Below are 15,736 nucleotides of genomic sequence, written 5' to 3'. Positions count from 1 at the left end.
ACCGCCGCCCTGCGCCTGCGCCGCGCCCGCTGAGGGAAGCGCTAAGATGGCGGCGGCCGCCTGAGGGCGGTGGCGATGGCGGTGGTGGCGGTGGTGAGGGGCGTCGCGGTCAGAGAGAGCGCTGAGGGGGCTGCTCCGAGCCGCCATGCCCAAGTACTACGAGGAGAAGGAGGAGGACGGGCGGGCCTGCGGGGGGGTGCGGGAGGACCTGCGGCAGTGCCTGCTGGAGAGCCCCTGCGTGCTGCAGGTGAGGGGGGGCACCGACCCCAGCCCTTCTCCTCAGCCACAGCTTCCCCGAGCTGCGGGGGGTCCGCGAAAGATAAAGGCAATAACCCCTTTTTCTGTCGCCCAACAGGAGAACAAAAGCCCCAAGCAATGCTTGAGGGAAGGACACTGTAGAAGCTTGCAAAACACGTTTTTTGCGTGCAAAAGGTCGATGGTAAGTGCCCGTGTGGCTTCTTCTGCTAGCAGCTGGGCTGCTTTCTGTCCCTCTCCTTGATTATTTTTTAAACAAAACACTTCAGTAAAGCTGGTGTCACTAAGCAGGGCAGTTCTTGCCTCTAAATCTCCTTCAAACTTTGAATATTGCCCACGGTTCTCATTGAGAACAGCACACTTGTAGAGCAAATAAGCTGGAAGAGAAGCACATTTACATTGAATCAGACTTAAAATGTGGCAGCTAAGGTAAATGGGTTGCACATTCTCAGTATTGCTTTCAGTAAAGCTTTGATTTAAGCACTATTTATGGATCATGTAGTCTTAAGATATTGACTTAGGCTAATATTTTTTTTCTGTGAGGTCACTGGAAAAAATGTGTGTAGAGAATTCTGTAGTTAGAAGGATGTCCTGCTGAAAGGGACTTTCACCACTGATGCAGGCTTCTGCATTTGAAGGTAGGCAGTCACTGGTGTTATTTTTTTTTTTTTTTTTTTTGAGGACTCAGAAGAGCAGGAGTTCCTGTTTTTTATTAAGTGAGCTGTCAAGAAAGGTAGTGAGAAACCAGTTGTAAAAATGTAATTAGATGATGTTTTCCCGGTTTTGGTATGAGTTCCTTATCCAGAAACACTTTGCTTATGTTTCCGTAGCATTTAAAATAGCTGAGTCATGGTAAAGGTGGTATCAAAACTTTGTAAACACTAGTAATAAAAGCTCCCCCCCTCCTTTTTTTAAGCCAATTGTGATACCTAGTGGGGGATATACAGCTGGAAACCAACCTAAACATCCCGTCCTGTACGAACTGCATTAATCCATATAGTGACAAATTGTTATTTGTATGGACATAAAGATATGCTACGTATGTGATACTTCAAATATCTACCATTTGATACTGCAGCTGCAATACACTTGTCTTTGGATGATGGGTTTGTGTTTCTGTCTGTAGATCATTAAGCAAGCCTGGTGAAACAAATGTTCTAGCGAAGTGTCCCAGTCATGTGGGAAGAGGTCTGGCTCTGACCTGCTTCCATTTAACTGATTTAATTCTGAGGATGAAGAGTGATGTTTTTCCTGTCCTCTTAACTCTGTAAATGGTTGTGACACTGCTTTGCCAAAGCTGTTACTTGATGTAACAGTGAGGCCCAAAGAGTACTTTATACAAAGGTAGAAAATAAATGCAACTGTAAATGTTAGTACACTTCAGATTTAAAAGTAGCAACGGTGTTTAAAACAGAAGTTGCTTGGTTATTGGACAAGCCCATTGCGGGTTAGCTCTTTAATTTTGCTGCAGCTCTGAATTCTGAAAGAGGGTCAGTTATTGGAGATAAGATACTGCCTTAATCTAATATCTGGATGTGGCTCAATTGCAATCTATATCTGCAGTCTTCAAGACTATCTAAATTCAGAAGAACTCTATCAAGATCAAAGTATGTTTTTCTGCTTTACTGGGAAAGAACTTGCAATTTAGTTTCAGTAGGGGTTGCGTGAGAGATTATATTTTAGCTTTACTGACTTGCCATCTATTAAATGTTGTTTTTTATGACTGCCGGGAATGAACTTGAAGTTTTAATAGGCTGAAAATTTATTTCAGTTTTTACTGATTTTTTTTTTTTCCCAGACACTTCCTGTGTTTGTTATCCCTGTCCTCACTGACATTTCCAGTGACTCTCACTGAAACCCAACCTGAATTTTCCTCATTCCACTCATCAGTTGTTTGTGGGGAGAAAAAAAAAGAAAGCTCTAAGCAGATTTACACTCCTTTGTTTTCATGTGTTCCTTGCCGGCCCCCAATGCTGTTCTTTATTTGTGGTGTTATAGTGTTTATTTCAGAATGCACAGGGTCCTTACCACTTCATTTTAACTTTGTATGAGATTTAAGGTAGTATAATATCTGTTTAACTGGATGTTGTGGTTTAACCCGGCTGGCAGCATTCCACCAGCTACTAGGAAGAAAATTAATTCTGTTCTAACTGAAACCAGGACACTGGAAAAACCATATGACTTGTTGGTTATATCACTTATTTCCTGTACAGGGACTTCTGCCTTATTTTGTACTTTATGCTATTTTTTCACTAGTAACATCAGGATAAGTGCTCTGAAATATTTCTTTTGTAGAATGTAGTGGGATCCTAATATATTGCCTTCAATTTTCAGTTGGATGCCAGGGCGAGATTCAGAGGAAAGAAAGGGTACTGATGTCCTCGTGGAAGAGACCCAGCTGTGGGAAATCAGGATTCATCAGCACGTTAACTGAAACAGAGGCTTAAGTAAGAAGATTGTATCTGCTGCATCCTTTCGTGCAGTATTTTCGTAGAAGGTATCTACTGCTGAGAATTGTGACAGATTGACCTGGATGTGCATTTAAATGTTAAAAAGAAGGCGTGCATAAAGCTGCAAGTTCTGGCCAAAATGGGTACCTGTCATGCACTTGTAATAAAATATGCAAAATCCAGAGTAAGCTGCAAAGGTTATCGCTGTGTTTTGAAGTTAAATTTTGGTTATACCAACTCTGATAAGGTATTATTTGCAACTGTAAAACAGAATTACAGACTTGGGACTGGTACGCCAGAGGATACCTCAGCACAGAGATGGTTCTGGAGTTGATGTGTTGACCAAGGTTGTGAAACCTGTGTGCAAGCTGCTTCCTTCCCAGTAGGTTTGTTACGCAATAACCCTGCACTAATAGGTAGGAGTGGCGATGTTTTGCAGTGCCACATGATCAAGGATGGCATCTTTTCCCTTGTGCTACAAATGCCTGTTAATATAATGTTGGTGTGTACCTGTTCATTAGCATGGTCTAGTTGTCAGATTGGACAACTAGATTAAAATTGGTTTCTCTAAATTAAAAGATGTCTGATTCATCTTATGGTAATCTGTTTTCTCATTGTATTGATACAACAGAACGATAACGTTATTTTGTTCAGTAACTTGAGTGCTGAATGCCAAGATATGGCTAGTTACATACTGTTGGGTGGGGGAGGAGGGAGTTCCTGACAGGCCAACAGGTAAGGAGACTATAGACACTGTCACTGTATTCTAGAAATACTTACAACAGTTTTTTAAGCTCCTCTGAGATGACCCTGGACCATTCATTTGTATTGTTTTTTCAGGCAAGCGTATGGTACTTATCCTAACATATACACAAACTATGGGTGATGATTTGGAGTTCATTGTTTGTTGGAAATTGTGTTCCACAAACTGTGAGAATGTTTCTTGTTTTCTCTTTGTCACTTCTCTGAATTCTTTGGTTTGCATTTATGGGTGTAAAATGTTCAAATTGCCATTCATGTTCAGTTAAATTTTAACTGGTTTCTATTAGAACTTAAACTCCCACTTCCCTTATATATATTTTTTCTTTTGCTCAAGAAAAAAATTCATGTAATTCCATAAGTTATGGAACAGATGCAGTGAAAAAGTGAATGAATGGAGGAAAGTGATTTTTCCTTTATGTTGATCGAGGATGACTGGCAGATCTGTCTGCAGGATGGCAGTGTTCTTTAATATGTAGGTAACATCCACGTTAGTCTCTTGCCACACCTTGGTAAGGAAGCAGGATTTATGGGGGTAGCAAACATTAAATAGCACTAAAGCCACGACTAGTCAATATTTGCAACTTTTATTTAAGAACTTCTTTCTGAAGAACATGTTTTCTTCCCTAAGTTCTTTCCTTCCTTACCTGCCTTTTGAAGCCTCTAAGAAATAAGGGATAATATAACTTGTAGAAACTCAAATACATTCAGACAAGCTGATTAGAAGCAAGATGAGGAAAGAGTGAGAAGTGAGAAAGCCATGGTAACTTATTTTCTTGGCTAAAACTTGTAACCATGTAGCTGATTTGCATTCAGTCTGACCAGATGGATGCAACACTTACTGTTGAATTTCATCAATGATAAAATTGATGACTTCTGTGAATGAGCACGTTGATGATGTAATTCTGTCTTAAGCAACTTCTCCATGATAAGTCAAAGTATGTTTATTTCGCTTGTATATGTAGAATTTGCATATTTTTTGCAATCACATCAACACTGATGTCACAGTTTCATTTTCTGATGATCAAGTGAAAACTAGTTCATTTGTTGAAGTGCTGCAAACCTGTGTTTTCCACAATCTAGGTACTATATTATTTATATATACTAAACTGCTAAATTGATGTGATATGTTTGAAACATCTTAACTTTGCCCAGGGAGGTGGTGACATCACCGTTCCTGGGGGTGTTTAAGAAAAGGTTGGACGTGGTGCTTAGGGACATGGGTTAGTGGGTGACATTGGTGGTAGGGGGGTGGTTGGGCCAGATGATCTTGGAGGGCTTTTCCAACCTTAATGCTTCTATGATTAGTGCTCTAATTTCAAAATATTACTCACAAGCCTCCTTCGGAAAAAGGTAATTAAATGGGAGTAAAAATTTGAATCTAGTTGGCAGATAATTGAATGTCACTTAGAGTGAATGCTACAGAGTAGGAACGGGATGTGGTTTGGCACTCAAGGAGTCTTCCACTGGCTGCCTTACCACAGGGGACTACAGACTCGATGCTTCATGTGGTCTGTTCCTTTCTCTCAGCCCTAACCACTGAGCTTCACCCCATGGTGCTGCGGAAGCTCCTTTGAGGAAGGAGCAGACAGGAAAGCTCAGGCAGGTGACTAGCTGAAGCTATTTTTAGTCATTGGCTTGATCATTGAGTCATTTGGTTGAAAATCCATCTAGCATTTGGTGCTGAACGCTTCAGGATTTCATGAGGAATTTAACAGAAGTCTTACAGGAGTTGATCTGTTATAATTTTTTTGGTGTCAAAATATCCTAATGGTTCACTAGGTTATCTGGACCACCATAAAAATGTGTGTACTGCATATCTAAATACTGACGTGCTCAAGAGACTGTCATTGTTCAATTCCAATATTGTGTAACATCATGTTCTGTCTAAAAAATGAGTAATTATATAATTGCCTTGGGAGTTTAAGCACTGTTCTACTTGAAAGCTGTTAGTGTTTCCTCTGTGACTTCTAAAAATAATTTGTTTTATTAATGGAAAGCCCTAAACGCTCCAAACTTGTGCACATGATTGCAGCTTTCTTCTATTGCAGAAAAATGTTTTCCTTTGAACGATCTGACATTAAGTCTTGTGTGTTACGCTATTCCACTGTTGGTTTTTTATTTTATTTAAAAATACAGATTTCCAACCCGTGGAAGGTTCTGCAAGATTGACCATGTAATGTCTTGGAACTTGTGCAATTGGACATCGGCCGATGTTGGGATGTGTCTGTTGTTACTGCATTGCATTTTGTCAGGGAGCACGTTCTCTCCTTGCTCCAGTCCTGCAAACACTTCTGTATTTGCGTAGCTGTATGCACATACTGCAGAGCTACTCACACGTGATCTCAAAAAAAGGTTGCAGTCACGTACTGTGGTTTCAACATTTTTAAGACAATTGTTGCTGGTTAGGATAAAGAGGTAAGCACGTTGTTTAAGCAGAATCTGTTTAATGAAGGCCCACCTGTACGTACTGAGGCATGAAAGAAAGGGGTTGGCATTTAGGAAGGATGCACTGAGTAACATTTAAGTAACACCTCTGAAGAGGAAGGACATGGAATCTTAAAAATAATCACTACTTGAAAGCTCATCCACTTCCTGAGCGCGTGTATTTGTATTACAGAAAGCTTCCTTAGTTACTGGTTGATGCAAGAAACAAGTTATGTAGCCTTTCTTCGCTTCTAAGTTTCTGGGGAGTAGCAGGTTGGATGATGGAGCCTGAACTTTTGTAAGGTACTTCTTAATTTATTTTTCCATTGTAGACTTTAAAAAATCTTGAGTGGAAACCCACAACAAACAGGACTGACACCTCATGCTCATAAGAAAGGCACTTACTGAAGTCATCTTCTAAAACTTCAGCCCCAGAATGTAGGTGTTAAGTGGTAGCTGTTGTTTAAGCCTCTTGTTAGAAAACTCTGAAATCCAGAAGTGCAGCAGCTTTGCTGATGTGATGAATTTCAGCAAGTGCTTCTGCTGCCTTAGCAGTTGATATGTGATTGCTTAGGTTACGTATATTTATTGTATATGTGTATATATATCGACCATTGTGTAAAACTAAGATCATGGCAGAGTTTTCCATCATGAGCTGCAGTTGACAGAACAGTAACCAGAAACTTTAAGATCCTTTCTCCTTTCTTTATCCAAATGTGCATGCTGAATTTTTGCTTTATCTGTCTCTGTCACAGTTTTGCTGCAGTTATCTTCAGAAAATTATTTATGAATTATTTCTATAAGTGGTGCACTCCACAGTGACTTACTTGGTTGACTCTATCCGGAAAAAAATCTGTAAACATAGAAGGTAGCTTCTTGAAGTGAACTGTGCTTTCTTTTCAGTATTTACAGCAGGTTGATTAATAATGCCCTTAAACATTGAAGGGAGAAGCTTAATAGCTGCTTAATGATGTTAATAACAGGTGATAGATTTAAAATGTTGATGTATTTAACAGATAAACATTGAATTTATTTTTATATCAAGCTGAGATGTTTTTTCCCATGATGAAAGCTTTCATGTGCTATATTTTTACTTTTTTTTTTTTTTTTTTTTTTGCAACTAGGTAGTAATGGGCTGCAGTGAAACAGAAGGGAATAATTTCTTAAAGATTTTCAGTAGCAGAGGAAATAAGTGAATCTCTGTGACTTGGTACAAGATCTCCGAAATGATTTTTACAGTATTGCTACTGTTACTGCAAAAGGAGCTAGGGAGAAAACAGTGAGTCTAGGAATTGGTTTGTAATTCGTAAGTTTTATCATAACTGTGCTAATGTAAAATTGTGTTGTCCTTAATTATCATGAAGGATGACGAATATATAATTTTTCTGACAATGTGTTTAAAACTAAATAAAAGTACCATAACATTTTTTGAGGAAATGCATACATTGACTTCCTAAAACCTTGTGTTATGCCTCTCTTAGTCCCATCACAAAACTGTAGTGTTGTTGTAAGGAGATAAAACCCTGTTACAGGGGTTTTGAGTGATCTCTGTATATGTAAAGTCCTCTCTTCTTTCTTTGTAAACTATTGATTGTGCTTCTTAGGTGTGTGTTGCGTTTTGTCCCAGTGTGAAGTTGGGATCTTGCATTCAGTTCCTTCTCCATTATGACCCCGATTCCATTTTCAGTCACAGTCCTGTCTGCTGTTTTCCCAGTACTCAAGGCGTGGCTTTGTAACCTTCGCCTGGACGGATAGCCTATAACCTGAGATTCGCTTTTATAAAGCAGCCCTTTGCAGATCCCACACGGCAGGTTTGGGGTACATCCAGGCAGCTGAGCGCCTCCCTAAACCCCCTCGGTGCCTTTCCCCCTCAGCGCCGGGGTTGACCAGGCGGCCCTGCGCGGGGTTGACAAGGCGGCCGTGCGGCTGCGGCTCGGGGCGGGCCGTGCGGGGCCCGCAGGGGGCCGGTCCCGGTGGCGGGGCGGGGCGGGGCCGCTCCCGGTGCCGTCAGCAGCCGCGGGCTGGCGGCGGAGCCTGGGCGCGGGCCGGCGGCGCTGCGGAGGTGAGCGGGGGGCGGCCGGGGGGCGGCCATCCTGTGGGGGCGGGCGCCATTTCGCCGGGTTTAGTGCCCCCGCAGCCCCCGCTGGAGGCAGCGCGGGGTCGGGGTAACGCAGCGCTTGCTGCACGGGGCTGTGGTACCGGGCTTGGCCGTGCTGACAGCCCGCAGGGGAGGTTGTGCTCCTCGAGCAGCTGAAGCAGAGGCTTCTCGGCTGGTTTTATGCCCTCAGATGGTGAAGCGAGGGAGATAAGCTTGCACAACCCTGTTGTCGTGGAAACCGGATTATCAGTTTCCCCCTTGAGGAACCGCCGTGTGCTGGGGCTCGCTTCAGGAGGTCGTGTTTTAAAAAACTTAGCAGGGTTTTTTCCTGCATCTGAAGGCTCAGCTCGGTGAGCTACCTGGCTTCTAGGAACTTGTCGTGTTCTTGTCATTCTCCCTCAAGCCTCTCAGACTTGCAGATGTTAGGTGGAAGCAAACGTGGGCAGGGGATGGGCACAGACCATTGTAGCAAGAGCTTGAAATTCAGTATTTACACATTTAGAAGTCTGGCACTTGCCAAACTTTGCAGTGGATGTGGCCTCTTCGATTCACCTCTGCCCGTTGGCAGTACCCAGGTGTTACCAAGTCACGATCTCAGCGCTGTTTGCAAGTATCCACCTCTAGGTCGTATGCGTTTCTCTCAATACATGACGGTGTTGCCAGTGGTTTAATCTATTTTTAAGCTCTGATTTAACTTAATCTATAGCAGATGGCAGGTCGTAAGGGTCCATGGAGAAACAAAGAACCTTGCCAAAATGTGACAAGGAGTCGCGTGATCTTTGGAGGGTGGCTCCTGCTAAGATTAATTGCCAAAGACAGTGATCAAGCCTCTGCAAAAACTCCTTTAGTTCTGTCCCACTTGCTGTCAGCTGAGTCAGAAGGCATCAGCTCTCTTCCCAGGCTTGTTTTAAATGTTCCTTCAGCTGTTGCTAGAGTAGGTACCTGCTGGGGTGGTAGAATTTTTGGTGTTAAGATCTCAGATATATTGAAGGTTGAACATCATCTGCCATCTCTTAAACCTCTTCAAGACCAGTCTGGTAATGCAGGTGCTGTATTCACGGGAAGAACTTCTCCCTGTGGAGCAAAATGAGCGCTAGGAGAAGTGGCTGCTCTTATTTCCTACATGTTCTGGTCTCCTTAATCTTATTGTTGTACTAGAAGTGGGAAGGAAAAGAGCAAGACCAAGGATCCCCTGCAGCTCTTGTCTTCTTGTCAAGGTGAATTCAGGCTTCTGAAGCATGCTTTGTTACAGCAAATATTAAATATCTAACTACTAGTATATAGGATGCAAATTTAGAATATGAGAATACCTCCTGGACTATGTAGATTATTTTCCTGAAAATGCTTCCCCGTTTCTCGCCAGGGTGTTGCTTGGAGATGAAGCTTGAAGCCTCTACCTGCGGGGAGGTAGCAGGTCGAGTACTGTAGGCAGCATAGCTCAGAGCCCTGTTTTACGTGCTCTTTGTTTCTGCCTGTCACTCCTGTTCCTGTTTCTTTTCTGACAGGCCGAATTTCCTCTCTATTGTTGGATTATCTACCTAAATCTCCAGCAGACATCCTTTGCAGAAAGGATGTTGGAAAATGACCTTGGAAGAAGAAAGCTTTGGGGCGTATCTACCTCATCCACAGCAGCTAGGCATGGCCTCACATGTTTGCCTGACACGTTGCTGTTTGACCTAGTATGATAAGCTCTTTACTATCAGCAAAGTTGTTTCCTCTGACCTTAAGATACAAGAACTTTCCCTTTCCCATTTTGCAGGCACTGACTGCTCTCTTTCCTTCACTTCAGTGAACTTTGCCTTGCAGTGGTCTGAGTACTGTAAGGAAATTGTCTCCGCGGATCGGCAGCAGGCTGTCCCGGGAGGTAAAACCAAGCAACACAGCAAAGGGCAAAGCAGGCTGAGCAGTAAGCGTGGGCCGAGTGAAGTAAGGAAAATAAAAGGGGCATTGGCAAGTTCAAGAAGTGCCCGAGAGGAGGGTGCGTGTCTCGGCTGCGCAGGGGAGTGGTGGAGTCATAGCTGGTTTTTGTGGTTCGCATGGCATGCGGTAAGGGAGGCACGCAAGAGATAACGGAAAGGAAACTCCCCGATCGCTTACCTGGTGATTGCTGCTGTGTTTTCCTTGTTTCAGGAGCTGGGGTTTATTGCGTTGCATCAGCCAGCACAGGTAGATATCACACTTCTGCTTCTGCCAGGCTGCTGAGCTGGCCACTTCTCTCTCTCGCAGAGGAAAGGGAGGTGCCAGCTCTGCAGAAATACGTTTGCACTTCTTGAAAACAATATCTGAAAGCTGCAGTAAAGTGCATTTGCTCAGGAAGAAGGCTGGCCCTGGTTGTTTGTACTTCTACCAAGTGTGAATTTGTTGAATTTACGGTATTTTTTTTTTTTCAAATATGCGATAAGTACGGAAATAAAAGTGCCAGGGTATGTCCCAACTTAGCTAGCGCCATATTGATGAAATATGAGAGAGTAACGTGATTTTTCCCTCTAATCTTTGGGATCTTGATCTTAGGTGAAGGAGATTTTCTGTGCTGCTGACATGACAAAGGATTTCTGTGCAGCTGAGGTTTGTGAATGTGTGCCTGTGCCCACTGGAAGCTCATACAGCAATGAGCTATTGTTAAGACCCGGTATGAAATCAGCAAAATACATTGAGAAAGCCAGGGAAAAGTGAAGGAGAAAGCAGGGAGGGTGTGAGCATAGATGGTCCCTGCGGGAAAGAGGTGAGACTGCGACAGAAAAATACACGCAGCGTGGTTCTGATCTGCGATTCGTAATGTTTGCCTGTGGAGTGCTTCACCAGCTAGCTGTCCCCTCTGCAAAGAGCTGGAGAAGGAGCCACGAGCCCGTAGTGCCAGAAGGACTGGACAATGCCTGCTGGTAGCACTGCCCCCCATGGCAGGTATGAAGAGGGGGGCTGAGCATGTCCTGAGCTTGGGCAAGGGCCTGGCCCTCATCCTGCCTGTTCCATCTGGCTGAAAAAAAATGTTAAATCACCTCTGTAAGCATTATAAGAGGAATTATTCTTTCCACCAGTTCATGTTAATAGGACTAATTATAGGAAGCGCAGGTGTACAGGTGTCACCCGTGTTTGGCAACAGCACCAAGTGCTCAGAAAGAATTAGATGCCTGGAATTTCGCCTTGCAATGAGTAGGAGAATCCTCTAAGGTAGAAATTATGACCAATAGGGGAGGAACAGAAGATACTGGATTTGCTGGGAGCTTGTTCTTCCCCTCTCCCTCACTCAAAATGTATGGGCGTTGCCGTGTTGCTTGAGAAAACTTGAAGAAATACTTGAGAAAGCTACGTGTGCTCTGACTGAATCCTTTCCCCAGTCTGTTTCTCTTGGCAAGAACAGATTATCTGAGAACAGTTATTTTTTCCTGTTAGTTTGACCCAATCTGTATTTGAGTAAAATTATCACTTTCCAAGAAGCATTGATAAGAACTCTTTCTGACAGAAGCGCTAGCGGCTGTGATAGCAGTGTTCGAGAGACAGGCTTCCAGCATGAGGCTTAGGTTTGGGCTAAGAGATAGATAAGGAGCAAGCCACGTTAACGCCACGTCAGGTTCTCACGTAGCTTTCTATCTTTGTTGGCAATTTCTGCGTCATGGTGTCTGAAACGTTCTGTACTTTATATATTAACGGCAGATTACAGCCCTGTGTTCCCAAGAGGCTTTCTGGCTGCGAGCTGTTATGACCAGTAGATTATATACCCTATAAAAAGATCGTACAGCAAAATGCAGTCCGTCAAGAAATCTACACAAAAGCTCTGAATCCGCAATGAGACTTCGGATGTGTGCACTCTGTTGAACTTTGGGAATGTTTCAGGTTAAATATCTAATGAATATATTGAATGAACATGCCTACACAAAATGTTCAGCAGTTGTTGCGTAGCGTAGGTAGAGCTGTAGGCAGAGAGATACATGCTCAGGTGTTTTCGGAAACAGGGAACTTCAGCACCCTGCAGGGCTGGGTGTGAAATGAGCAATTGTATTAAAATTTGTTAGGTTAAGTAAGCGTGCTGCTAAAAACGGGCTGGTGGGATGTAAATGAAGCCATTAGAAGTTATCAAAGGCTCAGAGTTGGCTTTTTGGGCTTTTTGTACGTGGACTGCGCTGCTTTTCAGTGGGAGCATAATGCTGTTAGCTCTCTGCAGGACAGCACTGCCCTGGGCGAAGCGACTGGTGGAGTGGATGGAGGCTTCTGCCCTGCTGTGCAGGAGCAGCTCAGCAATTAGGCTGGCAGAGAGGCACAGGGAGCCTTGGGGAGCTGCCCTAAACACGCCCTCCAGCCCTAGTGGAAAGCGGGTGTGTGGGGAGGTGATTAGTGGGGAACGAACTGCGAGGCATGGTTGTGGATCAGTGTTATTTATAGTGAGATTGCTCCTTCCAGGAGGAGCAGTGAAATCTTTTAGTGTTTTGTTAGGTAAATGTCTCACGTAGATGTCTCCAGGGGCTAAAAACCTAGCGTAGGAATAGGAGTTATTTATTTCCATGCTTCTCTTTTGTTGCCTCTCTGTTCTGTTTCCCTCCTATTGCTCTGAAGGGACATAAGCACGTTTTCCCCCTGCTTCCCCTTACCTCAGAGTTAAGGTGCTACAAGTCAGAAAGTGACACGCTAGTTGTTACCCTTGGAGCAACAGGGTAATGTTGCATTGTCAGCTTGCTGTAGCATTCCCAGGTCTAGCTTTGAACATCTCCTGGCTGGCTTTGGAGCGTTAAAATCCCCAGTGTTTGCTCCTGGGGTATCTGCTGGTGTGTGGAGAAGGCAGGGCAGCACAGTCTCGTCCTCTGGTGCATATATATGAGCAGGATAGTTCAGCCCAGCAGTTATCATTAGATGAGCAAGCATTAGGTAACAATTTCTCTTTCCATACCATGCCTAACAAGTCTCAGCTGGAGAGAGAAATGGTGATAGAGCATTCCTCCTGCCAGGATGCTCCTGAGATGCTTTCAGTCTGAGGGTAGAAACTTATTTTGCTGTAAGTGCACCTCTCCCCCCATCCCGTTTCTTGATGGCTCCCAATCTTGGTGGCTCCTCTTCAACAATATTCAGTACAGCAGCAAGCTGTGGGCATCTTATGCATTGATCTTCCATTTTCACCTCATGTTTTAAGCTTTATGTGCCCGGGAATGGTGTTGAGGAGCTAACGTGTCCTGCCAGCTTTATGAGTTGACCTGCAGGGTGTGTTTACAAGCTCTGTGCTGAAACCACTAAGCCAAGAGGTCTTGGCTCTTGTCTTTCCAATGTCTAACACATACTTCAGGGAGCTGGGGCTTTCAGGAAAAGGCCAAGTACTGTGAGACTCAGGCAAAACACTCAGAAGGACTGGTGATTGCTGACAGAATAACTGCTGGAGGCTCTACGAAGCCTGCATGTTTCCAGTTTCTGCGAGGTCTTTCACAATGCTTGTGAGGAGTGGCCAAACCTACCTTTATTTGGACTTCTGAATATGTCTCGACTTGTATTATTTGTGCGTAGTTGTTATTTCAGGGATCCGCAGTGCAAAATTGTGTGCAGGATGCCAACAGCAGTATCTGTGTGTGTGGCGTTTACCTGGAGCTTTTAGAGAGTGAAACATCAGCAAAGCAGGCCGGTTTGAGGTATTTCTGCAGCAGAGTAATAAAAGGAGCTGGGCAGTCTCTGGACTGGAAGGTTTTGAGCTGGAAGCTTCATGGAAAGCATTTAATTTTGGGCTGCTCCCATGGTGGCCCTCCTGTCATGACAGAGGCCTACCAGGGCCCCGGTGATTTACAGCTGGGGCCTAGTACTGGGGTTTGTAAATTAGAGCTGACAAACACTTGCCCTGGCTTAAACTGTGCTGTCTAAGGGTTGGAGGAGGCAAGCAGTAGTACAAATCCATCTATATTTCAGTCCTTTTTGGATTTATTGTTCCCCAGCTAGACTGGGGAGCCCACGAAGGCATGTCTCTGGGAGGGGGAGTGGTACGTGACTCTGGAAGGAGAGCTTTGAGTTCATCTGAAAAGTGTCGAGAGCTTGAGAAATGAGAGAAAACAGAAGCGCTATTCTCTGTAAGTAGAAGGAAATGTGATTTCTTTTGTTCTGTTTTTTTGATGACTCCCTTTTCTGGAATGCTGCAGTTACGCTTAATCTGTAGCCAGATTAGGAAGGGACTCGAACTGAGACCTCTGGAAGCAATGAAGCCATGCATGTGGAAAGAGATGTGCCTGAACAGAAAGAGTGCTGTCAGAGCACGAGGTGAGAGGCACGGGCTGTCTCTGAACACCAGACAGGGTTAGGAACAGGTAAGCCCATACGTATAAGTTCTAGGGAAACGGACTTTAAAACACCTTGAAAATAATTTGTGGGGAAGACAGGGAAAATGTCATTTATCTGTAGTGTAGTTGATGGGAAGGAGACAGTGAAAGAACCTCTAGAGTTATCAAAGACCGTGACAGTGTAACTTACAGGACTGCAAGAAATCAAATGTGGTAAAAAGGGGGGAAAAAAACAACAAGGAAGTGGAACTGCGAGCTCTGAGGGAACTTTGGTAGCACCAAAATAACAGAATTAGCAGTCAGAAAGTGAAAGTGTGCAGGAGTATCAAAACTTCTATTTTATATTTCTCAGAAGGAAAATGAAAGGAGAAGCAGCCTTCTGTGCAGTAAATATTCCAAATTTTGAAGTGACGCTTGGCGGGCCCACTTTCAGTGCACTGCGTGAGTTGTAAGGTCTGTTGCAGGGGCAGCGTAACAATTTTAAGTGGTTTAATTTGTTGTACTTTCAGAATCCGCCTGCTAAAGCACGACAGGGAAAAAACAAATCCCCAAAACGAAACATGAGATTACCACATTGACTTCTGCAGTCAATACCTAAATCAAAGGGAACTATTAATTGCAGTTAATGTGTATAGAAATAGCATTTCACTTCTCAGGGCTATCCTAAAATATTCTGGTTGGTATGCTCTGATTTTTAGAGATGATTACTAATATAAAAACTTCCTTTTGGTTAGCCTGTGGGTGAAGCGAAGTATGCAAATTTAGTTAATTTCCAGAGAGGCAGAAAGATGACTTAAAAATAAACCTCTGGTTGTTTATGGGACCGTATCTTCAGCAAGCCATTGCCACCGAGGACATCGCTAGTCAACCTGTCACTGGTAATCCCCAGGCATGAACTCATCTTGCCCATTTCTGACAGCTCCAAGATGCACAGCAATTTGTTCTGTCTCCAGCCAAAGGAAAAGCTTTTTATTTCTGACCAGGCACTTTGGTAGGGCATTTTTTAAGGCCGAACTCTTGTGGCTGGAGCTTTGACGGGTTCCTGCAACGCTGGCTTGTAGCCTCGCTGTCAGGTAGCTCTGGGTACCGCAGCGTATTGGATGAAAAGTGGTTTTTGTTTCCTACTGAACCAAAAGAGTGGGCTGACGTCCCATGGGAGAGCTGCTCCTCAGTCAGTTTCTGTCTCAGGAACAGCTGCTGGTCTCCAAAGAGCTGCTTCCTGACTTCCCAAAGTGTGAGCCTTTCCAGTGTGTGCAGTGGCAGCCAGCCCCGTCCCCGTCCTGTCACCTGCAGCCCCGTTAACTTGTGCCCAGCTGCCATGCCCTGTTACAAGGTGAGTGGGTGTGTGCCGAGGAAGGCGTTGGTTAACAGCCTTGAAAGGCATTGTGCAGGTGGGTAAGTGTAAGGGGGAGAGGAGTCAAAAAAAAGAAAAAGATTACTGGTGGTTTTTTTTTTTAGCGGGGAATCTTTGTAATAGAGTTCTGTATTTGCCTGAGGTGGTTGTT

At 44.0% G+C, this 15,736-nt stretch overlaps 2 protein-coding genes across 2 annotated transcripts in view; both read left to right on the top strand.

The window, feature by feature from the left end:
- The first annotated feature begins 43 nt into the window (after positions 1-43).
- LOC116486736 (cytochrome c oxidase assembly factor 5) lies at positions 44-3,301 on the top strand. Its single transcript, XM_032183187.1, has 3 exons — positions 44-247; positions 356-439; positions 2,590-3,301. Exons 1-3 carry the CDS (start codon positions 146-148, stop codon positions 2,629-2,631), a joined length of 228 nt encoding a protein of 75 aa, XP_032039078.1. The 5' UTR covers positions 44-145; the 3' UTR covers positions 2,632-3,301.
- Positions 3,302-7,900: 4,599 nt separating this feature from the next.
- Positions 7,901-15,736, top strand: part of INPP4A (inositol polyphosphate-4-phosphatase type I A) — a 110,627-nt gene continuing 102,791 nt past the window's right edge. Inside the window, exon 1 of the mRNA XM_032183066.1 lies at positions 7,901-7,953. The gene's annotated coding sequence lies outside the window, so the exon portion shown is untranslated. The remainder of the gene's footprint in view (positions 7,954-15,736) is intronic.

Source organism: Aythya fuligula, chromosome 1, assembly GCF_009819795.1.
Source record: "Aythya fuligula isolate bAytFul2 chromosome 1, bAytFul2.pri, whole genome shotgun sequence".
Lineage (NCBI taxonomy): Eukaryota > Metazoa > Chordata > Aves > Anseriformes > Anatidae > Aythya > Aythya fuligula.
Note: the sequence above shows the minus strand (reverse complement) of the source record. Positions and strands in the feature narration are given on the sequence as shown.

Excerpts from the sequence above, each read along its gene's own strand:
- LOC116486736 (XM_032183187.1), top strand. The coding sequence starts at position 146 with ATGCCCAAGTACTACGAGGAGAAGGAGGAGGACGGGCGGGCCTGCGGG. Across the intron at positions 248-355 it reads AGAGCCCCTGCGTGCTGCAG|GAGAACAAAAGCCCCAAGCA; the intron begins GTGAGGGGGGGC and ends GTCGCCCAACAG. Across the intron at positions 440-2,589 it reads TTGCGTGCAAAAGGTCGATG|TTGGATGCCAGGGCGAGATT; the intron begins GTAAGTGCCCGT and ends TTCAATTTTCAG.